General features: G+C 50.6%; 1 protein-coding gene across 3 annotated transcripts in view; it reads right to left on the reverse strand.

The window, feature by feature from the left end:
• Nucleotides 1–232: 232 nt before the first annotated feature.
• The window catches only part of PRIMA1 (proline rich membrane anchor 1), a 77,773-nt gene continuing 65,983 nt past the window's right edge, over nt 233–12,022 (reverse strand). For 2 of the 3 annotated variants that reach the window (XM_069951063.1, XM_069951062.1), the window contains exon 5: nt 233–3,334. In XM_069951063.1, coding sequence (XP_069807164.1) covers nt 3,262–3,334 — 73 coding nt within the window. In that variant the 3' untranslated portion in view covers nt 233–3,261. Of the gene's footprint in view, nt 3,335–4,684; nt 4,745–12,022 lie in introns of all 3 variants that reach the window. The other variant, XM_069951064.1, reaches the window with a different exon arrangement.

Consider the following 12,022-nt stretch of genomic DNA (forward strand, 5'->3'; position numbering starts at 1 on the left):
AGAGTCGTCCCTAAAATGTCAGGGCCAAATCTGCTTTAACTTGTCCCCCCTTTATTTCAGGGGAGAGTTCATGGCGACCTCTCACATGAGAATGAAGACCCAGGCCCTATTAGTCACATCAATTACCATGTCCTGGAAACCCCCTTTAAGGGTTCCAGCAGCAGCAGGAGTGTTATACCTTGTAGTGCCCCCGACCACCTCCATGAAGAATGAATACAGCACAGTCCATCCATCAGGTCAGTATATCTTATTTATTATGACTGAGTATAGTGAGTTACCCTACCAGGATCCACGCATAATAAAACAATCTTTTCATTGTTGCACGTGCTGCGCTAAGCCGTGAAGATTGCGGAAAACATGAAGATGAATGGTCGGCCATGACACAGAATGAGAAGTCACATATATTAGGGAGGATATCACTTCAGGCGGCGGGGGTGGCAGGGAAGGATATGAAAGCTTCAGCTGGATACGATATCCGGATATTAGGGGGAGACGGTCGTATTCTGCCGAGTTCGGCGACGAGTTACAGCTACAATCCATACAGTCCGCTGGAGCTGTCACAGGTTACTGGTCTCAATAAAGTTGGATTGAAATATTATTATTATTTTTTTTATTTTTATTTTTTTTTTGGGGGGGGGGGGGGGGGAGTTTGATCTCAGGGGCAAGATGGCTGCCTGAGGATGGGGCCAAGCTTATAACAATGGTAGACGGCTCTATGTGTCAGCCGGTCAAGTCAGAATTTACTGGATTTCAAGATGGAGGACAGGCAGCAGGGGTAGGGTGTATATAATGGACCATAAAGATCCATGCAGTGGTGTGAACAGAAGATGGGGATCCCACTATGGGAAAAGGTGAGACCAACCGGGGGTGGGCCTTATAGGTACCCCATGTGCTGCCTCTGGTATCTGTATGGTTCTGGATTCTTAACCCCCCCACACGTAGATCTATCTATGGGACCCATCGGATTCCTCTATGTGTGATCTAGATTCTGCTCCATTCCTATACAGGTGATCGCTGGTCGTCCTGGTGCTGATTCACCATCATGCTATAGGGGACAACCTACAGTATCCCATCACAAGCATCATTATACCAGAGCAAGTCCTATAGAACAAATGTGCCTCTCCATGCCACAACTCCCAGCATGCCCTGACAGCCTCTGACCCTTTATGCCACAACTCCCAGCATGCCCTGACAGCCTCTGACCCTCTATGCCACAACTCCCAGCATGCCCTGATGGCCTCTGCCCCTCAACCTATTGGAAAACTACAACTCCCAGCATTCCCTGACAGCTTCTGCCCCTCCATGCCACAACTCACAGCATGCCCTGACAGCTTCTGCCCCTCCATGCCACAACTCCCAGCATGCCCTGACAGCCTCTGACCCTCTATGCCACAACTCCCAGCATGCCCTGATGGCCTCTGCCCCTCAACCTATTGGAAAACTACAACTCCCAGCATTCCCTGACAGCTTCTGCCCCTCCATGCCACAACTCACAGCATGCCCTGACAGCTTCTGCCCCTCCATGCCACAACTCCCAGCATGCCCTGACAGCTTCTGCCCCTCCATGCCACAACTCCCAGCATTCCCTGACAGCTTCTGCCCCTCCATGCCACAACTCACAGCATGCCCTGACAGCTTCTGCCCCTCCATGCCACAACTCCCAGCATGCCCTGACAGCTTCTGCCCCTCCATGCCACAACTCCCAGCATGCCCTGACAGCTTCTGCCCCTCCATGCCACAACTCCCAGCATGCCCTGACAGCCTCTGACCCTCTATGCCACAACTCCCAGCATGCCCTGATGGCCTCTGACCCTCTATGCCACAACTCCCAGCATGCCCTGACAGCCTCTGACCCTCTATGCCACAACTCCCAGCATGCCCTGATGGCCTCTGCCCCTCAACCTATTGGAAAACTACAACTCCCAGCATGCCCTGACAGCCTCTGACCCTCTATGCCACAACTCCCAGCATGCCCTGATGGCCTCTGCCCCTCAACCTATTGGAAAACTACAACTCCCAGCATTCCCTGACAGCTTCTGCCCCTCCATGCCACAACTCACAGCATGCCCTGACAGCTTCTGCCCCTCCATGCCACAACTCCCAGCATGCCCTGACAGCCTCTGTTCCTCTATACCACAACTCCCAGCATGCCCTGACAGCTTCTGCCTCTCCACTTATTGGAAAATTACAACTCCCAGCATGCCCTGACAGCTTCTGCCCCTCCATGTCACAACTCCCAGCATGCCCTGACAGTGTTTGCCCCTCAACCTATTGGAAAACTTAAACTCCCAGCGTCCCATCCAGCTTTGGTTCTTCAGCTACTGGATAACTACAACCCCCAGAATGCCATTGGCTCCCTAGCAGTTGTAAACTACCCAGCATGCCTTGGTGGTGTTTGGCTGTCAGGGCATGCTGGGAGTTGTAGTTTTGGAGAGCCACAGGTTGGCTGTTATGATTTGCACGCACTTCTTACACTTCTGATCCTCTCCGGCTGTGGAATCGTGTAGGGAAGAAGGCATTTGGCGTACATGTGTATCCTTTAGAGCATCGAGAAGCTTGTTAACCCATTGAGTGCCAGTTTAGTCCATCAGTAAATATGTAGGGTTTCCTGGTACGGTCTTTGGGTAACGCTCCCATTGGAAACTCCTGCAGGAATATGGCGGTGAGTGGCGGACGAGAACCTTAGAATCCACTGTCCATGCGCTGTATGTATGTGATGGCCGCCCATTCTCTGATAGGATCCCCACCTTGGGGGGGTGCTCATCTTCCTCCTCCGAGTGAGACAACGTCTCGTCCCTGTGGTCGGTTGTCGCCCTCCAGACGCCAGCCTGGGGTTATTGCATAGTAGTGACACGGCTGCTGTGTTCCCGGAATATTAAGTGCATGCAATTCTGTGATAGTTTGGTACATTTAGGGCCCTTCCCATAATAAAGTAATCCAGGTGTGACAATCCTGAGCATGCAGGTGATGCTGTCCACCTCCGACCTCTCAGCCAGTCAGTGTGGGGAGCGGACTCATGCAGTGACAGCTCCATAGGCAGCTTCTCTATCCCAAGCTCTGGGTCACAGTATCTAAGCTCTGGGTCACAGTATCTAAGCTCCATATACCGCTCCACACAAGCCAGCGCTGACCACCTGTGCGCCCGCCGCTCTCAGCACAGAACTTTATTATCTCCCCCCCTCCGAGGCAAAAGTTCAAAACCTCCAAGAAGACGTACAGGAGGAGGGGAAGCTGTGTGGCCGTGATGCTTGGTACTTGCGTCTAGGCTGTTTCGAGGGTCATTGCATATTCAGCAGCTCGGGTCGTACCATTCTCATCTTTATGGAGTGGTTTCCTGGAGGATGAAAAACAGGAACAAAGGTTATTACAACAATAGGGGAAAAAATCATCAAAACAGGTCAATAACATCAATTGTGAATTAGTACTGAGTTACATCCTGCATTATACTCCAGAGCTGCACTCACTATTCTGCTGGTGGGGTCACTGTGTACATACATTACATTACTGATCCTGAGCTACATCCTGCATTATACTCCAGAGCTGCACTCACTATTCTGCTGGTGGAGTCACTGTGTACATACATGGAATTACTGATCCTGAGTTACATCCTGTATTATACTCCAGAGCTGCACTCACTATTCTGCTGGTGGGGTCACTCTGTACATACATTACTGATCCTGAGTTACATCCTGTATTATACCCCACAGCTGCACTCACTATTCTGCTGGTGGGGTCACTGTGTACATACATTACATTACTGATCCTGAGCTACATCCTGCATTATACTCCAGAGCTGCACTCACTATTCTGCTGGTGGAGTCACTGTGTACATACATTACATTACTGATCCTGAGTTACATCCTGTATTATACTCCAGAGCTGCACTCACTATTCTGCTGGTGGGGTCACTGTGTACATACATTACATTACTGATCCTGAGCTACATCCTGCATTATACTCCAGAGCTGCACTCACTATTCTGCTGGTGGGGTCACTGTGTACATACATTACTGATCCTGAGCTACATCCTGCATTATACTCCAGAGCTGCACTCACTATTCTGCTGGTGAGATCACTGTGTACATACATTACATTACTGATCCTGAGTTACATCCTGCATTATTACTCCAGAGCTGCACTCACTATTCTGCTGGTGAGGCCACTGTGTACATACATTACATTACTGATCCTGAGTTACATCCTGCATTATTACTCCAGAGCTGCACTCACTATTCTGCTGGTGAGGCCACTGTGTACATACATTACATACATTGTACTTTATTCTCAGGATTAGTAGTGGTCTTACAGGTTGGATTTCCACCTATCGGGCAGTATTGGTAATTGTAGGGTTATGTGCTGTATCGCTGTTCAGGGTAGGTAAGTTCTTATGTTGTGTCTATCACAGAGCACTAAACACTGACGCAGCTTTGGATGTGACTAGAGGAGGAAACACAGTGTAATTCCTGATCTGCAGAGGACTAGAAAGTTTTATATATATATATATATATATATATATATATATATATATATATACTTTACAACAAAGTCACAGATTGTAAGTGAAGACAATGAATGTTTAGTACATGATGTGCCATTCTGTTATGTTTGGTTTGCGGTTACTGTCAGGTTAATGTAAGGGTTAATTGTTATGATGACATCACTGGTTGGCAGAAAAAGCTGTCACCTGGAATAGGGGTTCATCTCTTCAATGAGAGAGGTCTTGTCTTCCTAGGACACCGAGGGGCTGAGAAAGAATCAGATCCAGACTCCATTAGTATAAGCCACTGATGTCCAATCTGTGATTTTCCTGGTGTGAAACTACAACTCCCAGCATGCCCAGAGCCACAAAGGCGGATAACACTACTGTAAGGTTTCCTCATTGATCTGGCTATAACGATAGCGAATACCTCTGATCTAATACTTCGTACACAGCTGAGGGTTTGTTACATTGTATAATTCCATTCCATGTACTTTTCAGTTTGTTCTTACATTTAGGCCATGTTCACACAACATATCTTTTGTATTAATCAGCACGGCCGTTGTTGCCGATTTGCACTCTCCATTATGTGCTATGGTGAACTGGGATACGGGTGCACACAGATGTGCCCACATCCCAATTCAATAAAAATGACGCTTATCCCGACCGGTACTGCAGTACTAGCCGGGATAAACTTCACTGACACTGGCCGTTCTGTGACACGGCCGGGTCACAGAACAGCCGGTGTCTCATGCTGTGTGAACGTGGCTTTAGCATGTATGTCGGGATTCCTATGACAGGAGGATATGATGTGAATGGTGTCTATGATACATAGTAACAATTCCTCAGCTGTGTAAGCAGCCCCTGTGTCTGAATAAGAAGGATCCTTACAATCAGCTTCCCTCCATGTGATGGCCTATATCATCTGTAACAGATCTGTACATTGTTTCATTTACTTTCTCCCTCCAGATGTGTTCTATAGTAGTATTCTGTGTAACCCATCCCCCAGCCCAGTACATCAGTAACCCCTTTTCCCTCCATGTACTGTGTAACCCATCCCCCAGCCCAGTACATGAGTAACCCCTTTTCCCTCCATGTACTGTGTAACCCACCCCCCAGCCCAGTACATCAGTAACCCCTTTTCCCTCCATGTACTGTGTAACCCACCCCCCAGCCCAGTACATCAGTAACCCCTTCATCCTCCATGTACTGTGTAACCCATCGCCCAGTACATCAGTAACCTCTTCTCCCCCGTGCACTGTACTGTTTTACCCATCCCCCCAGCCCAGTACATCAGTAACCCCTTCTCCCCCATGCACTGTACTGTGTTACCCAGCCCAGTACATCAGTCACCCCTTCTCCCCCATGTACTGTACTGTGTAACCCATCCCCTAGCCTAGTACATCAGTAACCCCTTCTCCCTCCATGTACTGTGTAACCCATCCCCCAGCCCAGTACATGAGTAACCCCTTCTCCCTCCATGTACTGTGTAACCCATCCCCCAGCCCAGTACATCAGTAACCTCTTCTCCCTCCATGTACTGTGTAACCCATCCCCTAGCCCAGTACATCAGTAACCCCTTCTCCCTCCATGTACTGTGTAACCCATCCCCAGCCCAGTACATCAGTAACCCCTTCTCCCTCCATGTACTGTGTAACCCATCCCCCAGCCCAGTACATCAGTAACCCCTTCTCCCCATGTACAGTGTAATCCATCCCCCAGCCCAGTACATCAGTAACCCCTTCTCCCTCCATGTACTGTGTAACCCATCCCCCAGCCCAGTACATCAGTAACCCCTTCTCCCCATGTACTGTGTAACCTATCCCCCAGCCCATCAGTAACCTCTTCTCCCTCCATGTACAGTGTAACCCACCCCCCAGCCCAGTACATCAGTAACCCCTTCTCCCTCCATGTACTGTACTGTGTAACCCATCCCCCAGCCCAGTACATCAGTAACCCCTTCTCCCTTCATGTACTGTGTAACCCATCCCCCAGCCCAGTACATCAGTAACCCCTTCTCCCTCCATGTACTGTGTAACCCATCCCCCAGCCCAGTACATCAGTAACCCCTTCTCCCTCCATGTACTGTGTAACCCATCCCCCAGCCCAGTACATCAGTAACCCCTTCTCCCTCCATGTACTGTGTAACCCATCCCCTAGCGCAGTACATCAGTAACCCCTTCTCCCCATGTACTGTGTAACCCATCCCCCCAGCCCAGTACATCAGTAACCCCTCCTCCCTCCATTTACTGTAGTGTGTAACCCATCCCCCAGCCCAGTACATCAGTAACCCCTTCTCCCTCCATGTACTGTGTAACCCATCCCCCCAGCCCAGTACATCAGTAACCCCTTCTCCCTCCATGTACTGTGTTACCCATCCCCCAGCCCAGTACATCAGTAACCCCTTCTCCGTCCATATACTGTACTGTGTAACCCATCCCCCAGTCCAGTACATCAGTAACCTCTTCTCCCTCCATGTACTGTGTATCCCATCCCCCAGCCCAGTACATCAGTCACCCCTTCACCCTCCATGTACTGTGTAACCCATCCCCCAGCCCAGTACATGAGTAACCCCTTCTCCCCCATGTACTGTGTAACCCATCCCCCAGCCCAGTACATCAGTAACCCCTTCTCCCTCCATGTACTGTGTAACCCATCCCCCAGCCCAGTACATCAGTAACCCCTTCTCCCCCATGTACTGTGTAACCCATCCCCCAGCCCATCAGTAACCTCTTCTCCCTCCATGTACTGTGTAACCCATCCACCAGCCCAGTACATCAGTAACCCCTTCTCCCTCCATGTACTGTGTATCCCATCCCCAGCCCGGTACATCAGTACCCCTTCTCCCTCCATGTACAGTGTAACCCACCCCCCAGCCCAGTACATCAGTAACCCCTTCTCCCTCCATGTACTGTACTGTGTAACCCATCCCCCAGCCCAGTACATCAGTAACCCCTTCTCCCTTCATGTACTGTGTATCCCATCCCCCAGCCCAGTACATCAGTAACCTCTTCTCCCTCCATGTACTGTGTAACCCATCCCCCAGCCCAGTACATCAGTAACCCCTTCTCTCTTCATGTACTATACTGTGTAACCCATCCCCCAGCTCAGTACATCAGTAACCCCTTTTCCCTCCATGTACTGTGTAACCCATCCCCCAGCCCAGTACATCAGTAACCCCTTCTCCCTCCATGTACTGTGTAACCCATCCCCCAGCCCAGTACATCAGTAACCCCTTCTCCCTCCATGTACTGTACTGTGTAACCCATCCCCCAGCCCAGTACATCAGTAACCCCTTCTCCCTCCATGTACTGTGTAACCCATCCCCCAGCTCAGTACATCAGTAACCCCTTTTCCCTCCATGTACTGTACTGTGTAACCCATCCCACAGCCCAGTACATCAGTAACCCCTTTTCCCTCCATGTACTGTACTGTGTAACCCATCCCCCAGCCCAGTACATCAGTAACCCCTTTTCCCTCCATGTACTGTACTGTGTAACCCATCCCCCAGCCCAGTACATCAGTAACCCCTTCTCCCTCCATGTACTGTGTAACCCATCCCACAGCCCAGTACATCAGTAACCCCTTCTCCCTCCATGTACTGTGTAACCCATCCCACAGCCCAGTACATCAGTAACCCCTTCTCCCCATGTACAGTGTAATCCATCCCCCAGCCCAGTACATCAGTAACCCCTTCTCCCTCCATGTACTGTGTAACCCATCCCCCAGCCCAGTACATCAGTAACCCCTTCTCCCTCCATGTACTGTGTAACCCATCCCCCAGCCCAGTACATCAGTAACCCCTTCTCTCTTCATGTACTATACTGTGTAACCCATCCCCCAGCCCAGTACATCAGTAACCCCTTCTCTCTATAGCACTGTACTGTGTTACCCATCCCCCAGCCCAGTACATCACCCAGCTCTGGTGCCGCCCTTTGAAATGGAGACAGTGAAATAGCTGTGCACTGTTCTAGTTGAAATTAGAGTAAATCTGACCATGGGAGGCCCGGCCTGCAGTCACAGGTCACCAGCAGTACACATGAAGGGACACAACCTGCATGCAGGGCGCAGTGCAGCACCGGTCAGCTGATCAGTGACATTTTGTCCCAGCTCTTCCCAGGTGACAACTTTGTGAGTCCAATCCTCGCTCCGCGAGGGCTGGATCCTTCTAGTGGCTCCTGGGGTTAGAAAGGTCTCCTCCTGTTTGTCTAGGTCTGAGGCCTGCTGTGATAGTTGCGGTCCCTGTAACCTGCTGAGAGCAGTAGTTCCAGCTGCTCAAATATCAGGATAGTTGGTCAATAAATTGGGGCAAATTGCGCCACCGCTTTTCCAGCATCGATTACTTTTGACTGCGATAATGAATGGTTATTCCGGAATGAGATGGCCTCCCGCCTGTCCGCACCAGGTAAACGCCGCTGCTGCAATTTATCCGACATCAATCATGGCGGAGATGGGACTGACAGATTTTAAATGGAGCCTGCAGCCCTTTTGAAATGTAATGGAAGGAAATAACACGGACTGTCTGCAGACTGTATAATAAGAAGAGGGGATACGCTAGAATGGCTGTCAGCAGACGGGGAAGCGTGAGCATCCTCACCTGTGACATGACACATCCGGCGCCCGCTTATTAATGGATGACTTGATAATCAGACAGCTCTTATCATCTCCCCCCGGAGAGAAGCGGCAATTAGCAGAATGTAATGGAAGCAAAAAAATCAATTCTGTGCTGGTGCTGCTCCCTGCAATTACATCGGGGCCGAGGAAGCTGCGGCCGACCGCACGGGGAAGCGGATCCTACCGTACATTACATGAGACCGCCATCTCCATATACAACTACTCATTACTCACACATCTGTACTATACCGCCATCTCCACATACATCTACTCATTACTCACACATCTGTACTATACCGCCATCTCCACATACATCTACTCATTACTCACACATCTGTACCATACCGCCATCTCCACATACATCTACTCATTACTCACACATCTGTACCATACCGCCATCTCCACATACATCTACTCATTACTCACACTTCTGTACTATACCGCCATCTCCACATACATCTACTCATTACTCACACATCTGTACCATACCGCCATCTCCACATACATCTACTCATTACTCACACATCTGTACCATACCGCCATCTCCACATACATCTACTCATTACTCACACATCTGTACCATACCGCCATCTCCACATACATCTACTCATTACTCACACATCTGTACCATACCGCCATCTCCACATACATCTACTCATTACTCACACATCTGTACCATACCGCCATCTCCACATACATCTACTCATTGCTCACACTTCTGTACCATACCGCCATCTCCACATACATCTACTCATTGCTCACACATCTGTACCATACCGCCATCTCCACATACATCTACTCATTACTCACACATCTGTACCATACCGCCATCTCCACATACATCTACTCATTACTCACACTTCTGTACTATACCGCCATCTCCATATACATCTACTCATTACTCACACATGTGTACCATACTGCCATCTCCATATACATTACTTATGTGTACCATACCGCCATCTCCACATACATCTACTCATTAGACAATAAGTGCAGAGTCCATAGGATATAAATGGATATCAGGAGGTAGAGCGGCACATGAGGGAGACGCACAGACGGCGTTTTAGCGGGTTTCTTGGTCTTATACGGGGTTTGTGTCTAGCCTGTTTCTACTGTAGATGAGTGTGTGTATGTATATATGTGTATGTAAATGTGTGTGTGTGTGTATGTGTATATGTTTGTATGTGTGTGTATGTGTGTGTATGTGTGTATATGTGTGTGTGTATGTGTGTGTGTTGCCTCTTCCCAGTTTGTACACACTTTGCACTTTTTATTTGTTTACACTGCTAAAAAAAATAAAGAGAACACTTATACAACTTCTGTGACATCAGACTGTGCACATAGGAAGCAGCAGTGACTGACACTCACTGTCACCTGCAATCACCAGACCCCCTCAATAACGGAGGGTCCTGCAGGTGGGGAGCACACACCACTTCTCACTACCTAGGCTTTCTGATGATGTTTCGGTCACTTTTGAATGTTGCTGGAACTTTCATACTCGTGGTTCATGAGACGGACTCTACACCCCACACAAGTGGCTCAGGTAGTGCAGCTTATCCAGGATGGCACATCAATGTGAGCTGTGGCAAGAAGGTTTGCTGTGCCTGTCAGCGTAGTGTCCAGAGGCTGGAGGCTACCAGGAGACAGGCCAGTACACCAGGAGACGTGGAGGAGGCCGTAGTGTCCAGAGGCTGGAGGCTACCAGGAGACAGGCCAGTACACCAGGAGACATGGAGGAGGCCATAGTGTCCAGAGGCTGGAGGCTACCAGGAGACAGGCCAGTACACCAGGAGACATGGAGGAGGCCGTAGTGTCCAGAGGCTGGAGGCTACCAGGAGACAGGCCAGTACACCAGGAGACGTGGAGCAGGCCATAGTGTCCAGAGGCTGGAGGCTACCAGAAGACGTGGAGGAGGCCGTAGTGTCCAGAGGCTGGAGGCTACCAGGAGACAGGCCAGTACACCAGGAGACGTGGAGCAGGCCATAGTGTCCAGAGGCTGGAGGCTACCAGGAGACGTGGAGGAGGCCGTAGTGTCCAGAGGCTGGAGGCTACCAGGAGACAGGCCAGTACACCAGGAGACGTGGAGCAGGCCATAGTGTCCAGAGGCTGGAGGCTACCAGGAGACAGGCCAGTACACCAGGAGACGTGGAGCAGGCCATAGTGTCCAGAGGCTGGAGGCTACCAGGAGACAGGCCAGTACACCAGGAGACATGGAGGAGGCTGTAGTGTCCAGAGGCTGGAGGCTACCAGGAGACAGGCCAGTACACCAGGAGACATGGAGGAGGCCGTAGTGTCCAGAGGCTGGAGGCTACCAGGAGACAGGCCAGTACACCAGGAGACATGGAGGAGGCCGTAGTGTCCAGAGGCTGGAGGCTACCAGGAGACGTGGAGCAGGCCATCGTGTCCAGAGGCTGGAGGCTACCAGGAGACAGGCCAGTAAACCAGGAGACAGGCCGGTACACCAGGAGATGTAGAGCAGGCCATAGTGTCCAGAGGCTGGAGGCTACCAGGAGACAGGTCAGTACACCAGGAGACGTGGAGCAGGCCATAGTGTCCAGAGGCTGGAGGCTACCAGGAGACAGGTCAGTACACCAGGAGATGTGAAGGAGGCCGTAGTGTCCAGAGGCTGGAGGCTACCAGGAGACAGGTCAGTACACCAGGAGACGTGGAGGAGGCCGTAGTGTCCAGAGGCTGGAGGCTACCAGGAGACAGGCCAGTACACCAGGAGACGTGAAGGAGACCATAGTGTCCAGAGGCTGGAGGCTACCAGGAGACAGGCCAGTACACCAGGAGACGTGGAGGAGGCTAGAGGCTACCAGGAGACAGACCAGTACACCAGGAGACGTGGAGGAGGCTAGAGGCTACCAGGAGACAGGCCAGTACACCAGGAGACGTGGAGGAGGCCGTAGTATCCAGCGGTTGGAGGCT

Source organism: Dendropsophus ebraccatus, chromosome 13, assembly GCF_027789765.1.
Source record: "Dendropsophus ebraccatus isolate aDenEbr1 chromosome 13, aDenEbr1.pat, whole genome shotgun sequence".
Taxonomy (NCBI): Eukaryota; Metazoa; Chordata; class Amphibia; order Anura; family Hylidae; genus Dendropsophus; species Dendropsophus ebraccatus.